General features: G+C 52.7%; 2 protein-coding genes across 2 annotated transcripts; one reads left to right on the plus strand and one right to left on the minus strand.

The window, feature by feature from the left end:
* Positions 1–1255: 1255 nt before the first annotated feature.
* Positions 1256–2618, plus strand: J4E84_001316 (uncharacterized protein; the record flags this gene model as incomplete). The annotated part of the gene is made up of 2 exons (XM_049383949.1): positions 1256–1844; positions 1897–2618. 2 exons carry the CDS (start codon positions 1256–1258, stop codon positions 2616–2618), a joined length of 1311 nt encoding a protein of 436 aa, XP_049249467.1.
* Positions 2619–9963: 7345 nt separating this feature from the next.
* On the minus strand, positions 9964–10707 carry J4E84_001317 (uncharacterized protein; the record flags this gene model as incomplete). The annotated part of the gene is made up of 1 exon (XM_049383950.1): positions 9964–10707. One exon carries the CDS (start codon positions 10705–10707, stop codon positions 9964–9966), a length of 744 nt encoding a protein of 247 aa, XP_049249468.1.
* Positions 10708–11403: the final 696 nt, after the last annotated feature.

Raw genomic sequence — 11403 nt, forward strand, 5'->3', positions numbered from 1 at the left:
GGCTTTTCGAGACGTCGTAAGCCTGGACAGGCTTTGCAGAGGAGGCTAAGCAGCACTAGGCAAGGAACTGCATAGCTGCATCTGCTTGGGGCGAGGCGCGGGCGTTTTGGAGCCTTGGTGGGCCGTCTAATCGGCCGGTGACAAGATGCTGCGATCAGGGGGCCGCGCGAGAGCAGAGGCTGGGGGAGGCAGCGAATCAGACGGGGCGCCCGTATTGCGCCCTGGACAAGTGTCCTCTCTGCGAGCTGACGAGCGCGTGTGGAGCGAGCAGCGAGGGCAGCAGTGAATGGACACGAGTGGCCGGGCAGGCTTCGCGCCACACACACAGCGCGCGGGTCCGCTTGCACCATGGTGCACATCGCGCGCTGCATGGCTCCCTCTGGTGCCTCGAGGCTGCTGCACTTGTCGCGGCGAGAGCAGGCCTGTGTGTCACCCTCGCTGCGCTGACAGGCGTCTGATTCGCCCCAAGTCACAGCCGCCCGGTGAGCAGCGGAGTCGCAGGCGGCATGATTCAGGTGAATCAAGGACACGCCCCGGCCGGTCGGTAGCTGCATGACTGTCTTTGTTGGACACGGCCTAGCGTCCAACTGGGTAAAGACGGCTCACACCACTGCAGCCCCCGGCCGCTTTCACTCTCGCCTCCCTGCGCGCGTTGAGACGAGCCATGGAGCCAGGGTGGGTTGCGCGAGTGGAACCACACGTTAGCGTCTGAATGTGCGTGCCGGAGGCCATGGCACACATCGCTGATGGCCTGCACTCGCTCTGTAGCCCCATCCTTCTTCGTCATAGCGCCGCTCCTTCCCTATATTTACGAAAAACCGGGGCCTCCAGGCCAGCCAATAGCCACCTGGGCCCTACCAGGAAGCCTCTCTTTATCACTGCTGCCCAGCCGTCCTCATACACATACATCATATCCCGCCTCACCCTCTACCACCACCACAACAACCACCACCACCTCCTCACACTACTCTACCCTCCTCCCAACACATTCCTTCGTCAACTACAACAGCCTCTTCAGTCTTTGACAAGCACTCCTCACCCGACTGCTTGCTACTCATCCACCGTCGCAACCTCCAAGTCACCTGACTTGCCGGATCCGGTTACTCTCTAATACCTTCTCTTTCTGACTCTTCCATCCGGGACTGTTTGCTGTTTCCACACGGACCAGGTCAACCTCCATCTTCCGGATCATCTAACATCGTCCTTGAGGCCTTCATTGGACCTACGAGGACTTCTTACCCTTCCCACTCACAATATGTACCCGACGCCCCCTGCTTCCCCAACCCAAAATGGATTCTGCGCGCCGGAAGACCGTCTAGGTCAACTTCTTGCTGGACGACTTCAATTGACCGGCATTCTTGGTGTAGGAGCTTACGGCGTGGTGTACACAGCCGTGGACATCCAGACCAACGTCCCATATGCCGTAAAGGCACTCAACAAGGTTGGTCTCGAGCCTCGCCAGAGGAAGTTCCAACAAAGAGAAATCCAGCTCCACCACCAGGCCAGCGCTCATCCCAACGTTGTGTCTCTAGTCAAGATCATGGACGCCCCTGACTGCACATACGTTGTCATTGAATACTGCCCAGAAGGTGACCTGTTCTCCAACATCACCGAGCAGGGCAAGTACGTTGGTAACGATGCCATGGCCAAGCGCGCTTTCCTCCAGGTTTTGGATGCCGTAGAATACTGCCACTCTATTGGAATCTACCACCGGGACTTGAAGCCAGAAAACGTTCTCGTCACTGACCAAGGAATGACTTGCAAACTGGCCGACTTCGGACTTGCCACTACCGACGCTGTCACCTCCGACTTTGGATGCGGCTCGACTTTCTACATGTCTCCAGGTACGTTCCAAATGATCTGACTCATCTGAAGTCACGTGCTAACTTTTTGCAGAATGCCAGACATCAGCACCCAAGGCCTACTCATGCTACGCCTCAGCGCCCAATGATGTCTGGAGTTTGGGAGTCATGCTTGTCAACCTCACTTGTGGACGCAACCCATGGAAGCGAGCATCCTTCGAGGACAGCACCTTCCGTGCGTTCATGAAGGACCCCAAGTTTTTGAGGACCATTCTTCCCGTTTCCACAGAGCTCGACGCCATCCTCAGGCGCATGTTCGAGTTCAACCCCGCCAACAGGGCGACCATTCCTGAGATTCGTGAGATGATCCTCCGATGCTCAGCCTTCACCCAAACCAAGTCAGCTGTGTCGACGCCTCTGTCTTCTCCTCCCTTCAGCCCCGTAGACTACAGCCGGGATGCTGCCTACAACGCCTACTACCAGGCTCCCGCAGTCCCCCAGTTTGCTGCTCTTCCTGGCTCAGCCTATGCACCATCACCCTTCCAGCACTCCACTTCATCTGGAAGCTCAAACTCGGACAACGACTCGGTCTTCTCCGCTTGTTCATCAGCCTCATCCGCATCCTCAACATCTTCGTACCAACACGTTTCCTCTTCTCAGGTCCCCAAGTTTTCTTCCCGAGTACCGCAGCCTCAACAACAATACGTTTCCCAGCCACCTGCCAATACGTGGTTCCAGCCATTCATCCAGGCGGCCAACCTGGTCAAGCATGTGTCCTTCCAGCCATCAATGATGGCTCCGGTCCATGTCTACTAAGCCACCCTTTTTTCTGGACCTTTGGACCCTTTCTATTACGATATGCTTCTTCACGATGTGTTTATACAATTTTCGAAAAAGTCACGATGACACGAACAGCGATTGATTTCTCGTTCGGTGTTGGTGCGGGTTGTTTTCTTTGGCGTTTCAAAACTAGACCAGTCCGGACGATACTCCGGTCTTGGACTTTAGAACTATCTGGTTACTACGTTCAACTCGGCGCCTTGATGGCACGGCGTTTGATTCTGGCGTGGCTATCAACGGTTTTCTGCCACGTATAGTAGGAGTGGGGTCAAATAGGCATTTTCCCGGAGTTGTTCTTGTTGGGCATTGGATCGGTAGAGATTCATTGCCATCACGTTCGTTCGAATTTCCCATCATCAAGAGATACCAGAGCACTAGCTCAACAATGTACGGTAGCAGGTCCCAAAAAGAAGGACACAAATCTTTGCCATGAGCAAACTCAAACAAATGCAAAAACATATCATACGGTCGCTGCGACGAGAGTCGTACAGCAGACTAAACAAGCCACATCTTCGCACCTCATCACTTGACTGAATACGCTCTATTGACACTGCCCTTAGTCCATGCCTCTGTCCACGATGCTCCCACCGAATGTGCGCATCGACCACACCAACGTTGTTGACCCACTCACACAACGCATCAATCTGCAGCCACCCTGCCGCAGTTCTGCACCCTGCCCAAAACATGCATACACTTGCGCGAGCAATCCATCTCGCGACCAACCACCTGCTTAGCCACTCCACCTAGGCCCCACGGCCTGGGCATCATCCATATGCACCCGCAAAGTCTCCATCGCGATGGTCGCCGTAAGCCCACCGCCACCAGCAAATCACAGGTTCCACCAAGACCGATGTGTGCATGGCCATCTGCGTGCTGAGCGTGCAAGTGTGCAGTAGCTTGTCTTGACTCGACGGGGACTATCACGCCGGGATTGCGCCCTGCCTCCACAACCTAACTGTTAAAAGGCTAAGCCCATGTGTAAGATTGCTAGGCGCACTTCCAAGGGGAATTATGGATGGAGAAGAGCGGATACCGGATGCAGGTCGTGGCCGGTTGATGACCTGAATGCAGGATCGAGACTCATTTCTGCGCTTTCTGTCATTCCCTTAGCGCAGATCTTTGTTGGGAGACAGGCGGCCGCCTAAACGGATTCCTCAGGCCACGCGATGTACTCTAGATGGAGGTAGGCGAGGCGAAGGCTATGCTAAGCTACTCGTGGCTGAGATGGTGTAGTGTTGTTATTGACATGTTGTTGGACCTGCACGGCATCTGTCCTCCTGGATCGGATCCTACTGCCACAAGAGGCATACCACGAAATGACACGCAGGCAGCAGTAAACATGTCTCGGCCATACGAACGCCATTTCGAGGTCCCTGTCTCGCTTCGTGGCCGGTCAGCTGGCCTCCAAGGAGGGCTGATTCTCTCCAGTCAACCACCAAACGTCCTCCAGCTTCCGTTGCCCTTGTGTCGTATCGGCTACCGATGCTCCCAAGACACATTAGCACGTCGCGTACAGTGTACATCCGCTTACACTTGCAGTGAGGCGTCACCGGAATCTCTTGACGGAACCAATCGCGACACCCAAGCAAGCATGGAAGGGCACCGTTGCAGAGACTTTGTTTTTGCGGCCGCCAATCCTTCGTCATCTGACGAGCGTGACGAGGCGATCGAAAAAGGAAAATGTCGTCGCTACCGAAGCCATTCCAGCAATCAGCAAATACGCACTCATTTCGCATAAGCACCGCGCGGGTAATGGCGTCGAGTGACGTGCAGAATGGCTGACGAAGCAAGTCTGGTGTAAGGATGACATCCTGCCAAGGCCAGCGGCTGGTGTGTGGCAACAATCATCACCCAGCCCGCGGGCGTCGTTTCCTTCTGCCGCTAGCCACACTCCAAGAAGAAATCCCTCAACCCCATCCTTTTGCATCATACGCATCCCACCCCGCGGGCCTCTTGTCAGATTTGTGCATGCGACAAGCTTTCCGTTCGTTATTGACCCAGCATGCGCAAGTGTGGCGATGAAGGACCTGGGCACTCAACGTCTTACCGAAAAACCTGGTCCAGACTTATTGATGCGATGAAAGTGTCTTTCCCCATTCGTCGGGTGAATTGCATGCTTCCATAGCCACCATAACTTGGTTTAGAGCTAGTCGACATTGAGCAGCAAAAACGGTCTTGGATACCGTCTCAGGCGATAGGGAGAAGTGCCCTGGTCGCTCAACGGCATCAAAGATCTGCTATCAGCTCATATGGGGGCTATATCGACGAAACCCAGCCTGGCAGACGCTGAATCTCGCTTCAGTACGGGATGACATCGTCCCTCGGCTCTTGGATATTGTGGCTGTTCGCCAATACTTGCCTGAGGCATTCCTTGCTACCGTATACCGTACTTGCATCCAATTCTTTCTTTCTTCCGACACCCGTACGCACCCCAGAAGCATGCTTTTTCGTGCGCCCCGAAAGTACCTCGAACTGGCTTTTGCTTAGGCGCGATCTCGCTTTCGCTTTGTGAGCATGTGACATGCCAGGTGCGGCGTGACAGATAGACGAACGGGTTCGGTAAACTGCACACCGGATACTTACTTCTGCGTAGGGATTGCCGATCTGAGGCCTCAAAGTAAGGAGCGGACCTTGCGCGCAGTAAGCTTCGTGGCTTGTTGTTTGTCGGTGTCACCGTTCCGTCTCACAACAAACTGTCGGGTCTGTCGATTGACATCCACCTTGCGGGTACCAGTCTGTGCTGTGTCGCTGGAACCTGATGCCTGGAATCCCTTCGTTCCTTTAGCTATGCACGTCCATCTCGACGTGATCGACCCTTCTTCCAGGCAGACATCTCAAAAGCATGCCTCCATGCCGATGCGGTTATCCGTGGCCGTGCACATCGACAGTACTTTGGGTGTTCATCGGGCCAGACCAGCAAAGGCGTCGCTCCAAGTCATGAACCCAAAACCTTCCATCGCCAGTGCGCGTTCGTTCGTTGACACCGGAAATGCATCTCCAAGTCACTGATACCCAGTATCTCCGTACCGGCGAGCATCTCCGCATATTTCCTTCTCCTCCTAGGGCGATGCCAAACTTTGTCAGTCGCACAAAGAACATGCAATGGCGCTGCATGATTGCACGATAGCCACCCAAGTCTGCCTCATCAGCCACTTGCGAGAAACCTTCCACAACATGATCAGATCGTTGCTCAATGCTAGCACGATATCCCCACAAGTGGTACAGCATTGCGCCGCTTCTCGACATGTGTTCGCCCAGTCCAATGCTTCGGAACGCCCCTTACTGTAACGAGCCCCCTTGGACAACGCAAGTAACACAGCGATGGTCCTCATCTAGCCACCTGCAGACATCCCCATCTACGAGCGTATCACTGCGTTTGAGTTTGCTGCATCCGCCATACGAACAATTGGACATGCCTCTACTCCCGCTTTTACGCCCAAGACACAAGCGGCTTCCCGTACACGTACGACCGGCCCGAGAAAAGGTGTTCACAGTCACACACTCCTCACGGCAAGCTACAACAGCACACTCACACCCGGTCGTGTACACAAGAAGGACAGGCGTAAGACTGACAGCGGGTAGGCGTTCCGAAGGGCGCATATGCAACTAGGCGGTCTCCGACAGTCGCCCAGAGCGTTTCGCTGCTCAGCCTCTCCGTGCGCTGTACCAGTTCCAACGGCGTGACAGCTGAGCCTCTGTCTATGCTTTTCCCATGTTGGCGTCGTACTAACAAAGGCGAACGTTCACGATCGACCATGGTTGCCTTTTGCACACCCCCAATTAGCAAGGTTTGCCCTTAGTGTGCCATCTCGCCGGCATCCCACGCGAAGCTGCATGATCAGCCCATGAGCACAGGTCATTGGGCATACGAGAAGAGCGTCCGGGACAGCCCACTGGTTGGTAGGTGCCCAGTGCTTTAGACGACGACTTGTCTTCTTTTCCTTCCACGGTTCTCTTCACGCGTCATACGCTACGATGTTCTTTCCCTCTCCAAACCTTGCTGCGAACATGCATGAACCAGGTAGCGCGATATCCAGACTTCGGAACGCTATTATCGTCGACTTCGCCTCCTAGGCAGAACGCATATAGAACGCACGTAGGCGATGCCCGACGCTGGGATGGCCGCATGGCATGGCATAGGGAGCTAGCTACCGAACCCGCGAGCTCGTACGAAGGAAAAACGAGGATGCAGCGAGGAAACATGGATCTACGGTGGGCTAGCGAGGTGGACTCATGGCTGTGGAAGCTCGCAGGCATCTATCCGAGTATATTCTACGGTCGGCTTCCTGCGTCTGTAGCGGAGGAAGGAGAGGAAGAAGAAAGGTTTGGGCGGAGATCCCGACTTGGGCAGCAATAGATTGAAGGTTTGTCGGTAGAGTATGACTCTTGTCATTTTGCTGTACGGGCCAGGACCCAGGAGAATGAGCTCAGCCTCGTCATCGCATCGTGAGTCCGAACGCGCCGACAAGGCCCATCTAACATTCCGTCATCGTGCCCACGTCAACACCCCCGAACACGGGCATCCCCCACAAAAGCACATCATCAACGCAAAGCCCAAAGCCCAAGCTCTTCGAAGCTCAGTTCCCTTCCTGCATCAGCACCCTGCACTTTACACCTTACATCCATGCGTTCTCTTCGCCCCAGAAGCACCAGGCACCCACCGGCCATGCAGCTCACGGTGTAAGTACCCGGCTCGGACCGGGCTTTTGCTGTCGAGTCTTTGGTCACACGACGCGAGAGATGCCAGGGAACGTGCTTGTGGTGTCTGCGGTGCTTGCGTCGGAGAATTTATGTTGTGTTAGGGAGCTTGAGAGGTGAGGGATGGTGTTGTGTTGCTGGTGTGTGGGGGGGGTAGTGGAGGTGGTTCACTTGGGCGATTAATCGCTTACAGCGCATGGTAGGTATAGTATATGAATGGAAGATGTTTCGCGTATGTATAAAATGAGATGATGAGATAGATGTGGAAAGGGAAGGGGGTTTAGTAGACCTCGAATGTTTGTGAGGATGGTGAGCTCACAGTCTGCATGTGAAGATATGGACTACGTTCTGGTTAATGGCAATGACGGTTGAACTCGATGCGAATAGCATTGAATAGATGACAATATGCTTTGCTAAAAATTTGCGTTTCTTGACCTTGATGGTGCTGTTCTTCGCAGCTGGATATGTGCGAACACTCGCCCGTTCTTTCCGAAGCACTAGCCCCTAAGCCTCATTCGGCCTAGTTTTCGTGGGCTGTAGGCAATGTGATTCTTGCCGCAAGCTGCACCTTTCTTCATGACAGCAAATGGTTTGCGCACCGGTACATCGGTGTTAAATATGAAATATAAGTATCCCGTTCGCTCTAATGATCATTTTATCCACAAACGCAGGTTACCCATGCCTGCGTTAGATTAACCCGCCAGTTGTGATGGTCTGCAGGCTCGCATAGCCCATTGCCTGGAGCATGTTCAGGTCAGCCCGAAAGCGCTCAGCCTCCTGCGCTTACTCCGCCTCGATGCTGCAAAACGTCAGAGAATCTTAACCTTCGCTACAGCACCAAAGTCGATATAATGCAGACGTTACAGGTCGGTCTGCACCACACATGTCGCATGTAGCACAACTCATTCAACGAAAGAGCGAGACGCTCCCACGAAAGCCCGCATCGCCCCAACAGCCTAGCGAACGTTTACGCACAGTCTTATCGCAGCGATGGAGTCGCCACCTAAGCATGTGCGATTCACGCACACTCCACTGAACTTCAAGAATAAGGAGATACGCCTCATAACGATCCAACCAAGTTCCGACCCGTCTAGTCCGATTGAGATCACTATACAGAACGTCGACTTTAGTGAACGCATTAATGCTTTTACTCGTTATCGCGTGGAAGTAGACAGACTTGGAGGTGAAGCAATTGAAGGGGTCAGCAGAGAGTGGGATAGGGCTATATATGACGAGTTCATGCAAGGAACATTCAACTTCATCGCGTTATCGTACACCTGGGGCCCCGTGTCACCAGCGCAGGATATACTTGTTACAAGCCCTGAATACCGGGGCTGGTTTTCAGTTCGGCAGAATCTTTACGAATTCTTGAAGACCAAGCGAAACTGGCTTTCGGGACGGCAAAATATCGACGAGTTCCTGGAGATGAGACAAAATCTTGACCCGGCTTCATTCTGGATCGATCAGATATGCATCAATCAAGGAAAGGATGACGAAAAGTCCCACCAGGTCAACCAGATGGCAGATATTTATAGCGCAGCCTATGTCGTCGAGGCTTGGTTAGGTTCTGGATTCGAAGGAAGTGACGAGCTTATGGATTTGATCACTTACGAAGGTGATCTCTCCCATCAGACCCCTCCGCCAATGTTCAGTATGAGTAATCCGGAACTGCAGACGTTTATCCCATCTTTGCGCCAGTTTGTACGTCTACCATACTGGTCAAGACTGTGGGTTACCCAAGAAATCGTACTCGGGAGACTTGTTCAGATACGCATTGGCGCGAAAACCCTCTCGTGGGAAACTTTCTACCCGGGCTGGCTGAGATTGGAGAGGGCATGGAATCGTCTACCCGATACAGACAAACATGAGAACCTGGAAACCAAAGAAGGTAAAGGATTGTACCGAATACACGAGATCAACTCGAGTCGAGACAGTACAGGCAAGAGTTGGGATTCTGTTGTGCTTTTGCTCAAGGGCACCGAATGCGAGAATCCGCGAGATCGCGTATTCGGTATGATGGGCATGCTTCATCCATCACTTCGGGTATTTCCCGATTATTCGATGCATCCGCAAGAGATTCTGCTTGAGCTTCTCACTAAGCAGGTTGCTGTCTCATATACCGAGTCTGACTACGCCGAATATTGGAAAGACTACAACATCAGAGCACATTGCATTCTCACGGCAGCGAATTGGCTCCCGCAACTCGAGGAAAGTGGTGTTCGAATAGACAGAAAATCTGTTCGCCGTTATATACTCACGACTATACCCTTGCCTCCATTTGATCCGGACGATGGATCTTCGAGACTTCATCCGAAGCTAACACCACAAGAGCCAAGCTGGCTGTGGCAAGTCTTGTTCTGGAAGTCGTATGACCCTGAAAAATTCAAAAGCGAACGGCAAATGAAGTATCATATATGGAAGACAATACCAAACGAACAGAACATGTTGTGGCGAATTGTACGAGGAGACTACAAAAGATTCGTCCATATATCGAATTTGTCACGCATTAAGCAGTATGTGAGAGCCCTGCCCCTCGGTTAGTTTGTAGCATCATATAGCATCGAGTAGAATGGATTTGGTAGAAGAGAGCTGTGATAAACCATTTCCGACTTTCGATATCGATCTACCTCCTAATCCCCAACGCCTTCGCAAGATCCTTCTTGACCTTCTTCGCCGGCCTAGACACCGAGAACTCCACGTTCAGCGACCCTCCACATGATTCGGAATCTGGCGAACATCTCTTCGTACCCCTAAAAACAGCCCTTGCGATCTCCGCATCTTCCGCATCCTCAACTTCCCTCGATAGCGCAAGAGTAGCCAGACTACATCCCTTACCAACGCCCTCTCTCCGCGCATTCGCCGCTCTAATCTCATCCAACGCATCAGCGACAGCACTCTCAACCCTCGCATCCTCAGCCTTCCGTTCCAGCGTCTCCATAGTCGCTTTCTCTTCGCCTCCGTCAAGGCCCTCAGCTTCAAGACGGTTTAAGCGCTGCTCTTCGGTATCTGTGGCGCGCTCATTATCCATCCACGCCTCAAACCCCCTAACCGCCCCCCTCACAATCTTATAATCCATATTCTTAGGATCAGTCTCGATGATGATTTGTGCGGCGCAGTTAGGACATTTACAATGCAGCGTCACTATCCTCACGCCAAGGTAATTCTCTGGCGAGACATATTTGGGGCTATTGCGGAAGACTTTGCCGCGGGTGGTGTAGTGGCCGCAGGAGAGACATCGCATGCTGCGGAAAGGGCAGGCGAAGTTTACGACGGTGCGGGTAGGGGTTGGAGATTTCTTTGAGCGCACTAGCTTTGCTGGGTCAAAGTCGGCGGGATAGTACTTCTGGATAGTCTTGCGTTCGGCCATTTTGATGGTGCGGAGAGGTGAATGTGGGGTTGAGGGATATGTAGGTGTTTGTGGTGGCGGAAGTTGTGTGAAGATGGAGCCGGCAGGTTCTCGCGATGTGTTATGTTGTTAGAGGGATAAATGACTTTGAGGACAGAAGCAGAACTTAAGTTCTGTTTTATGGGGGAAAGAGAGCAGTACCGTGGAGTGTAGTTTGGTCGAGCCATGCTTTTCGAACCAATGACTGAACTCAAGTTACATCAACTCCACTAAGTTGGACAACACATTCTATGATTCTGGGGTTTTCAGAACTGAAGCACACATGGCTTGTCCTCAGGAATTCATGTGCGCCACGACAACATGGAGAAGCTCGTATTTTCCAAGGCAACAGCAAAACATATCCTGAAGGTATTCGCGTCACTCAAGCATCATCCTCGTCACCTCTCAACATCACCCACAAGAATCAAAATCAAAGCCCAATTTCCACGAAACAAAAAAACGCTCCAATAGATATATATAATCATGCTACATGAGCCAGAAACAAGGGTATGCGCCATATCTCAATGTTTTCCTCCTTCTCCTCAAGAATGAACGCTACATATGCAGTCCAGCCCAGCCATCAAACATACTTCTTTCGCTCTCTCTCAACAGCCCAGAGTTTCCCAGACAAAAACATTAGTATATGAACAAAACGTTCCAAGTGTGTACACATCATGA

Source organism: Alternaria hordeiaustralica (assembly GCF_023758085.1).
Source record: "Alternaria hordeiaustralica strain BMP 2776 chromosome Unknown scaffold_1, whole genome shotgun sequence".
Classification (NCBI taxonomy): Eukaryota; Fungi; Ascomycota; class Dothideomycetes; order Pleosporales; family Pleosporaceae; genus Alternaria; species Alternaria hordeiaustralica.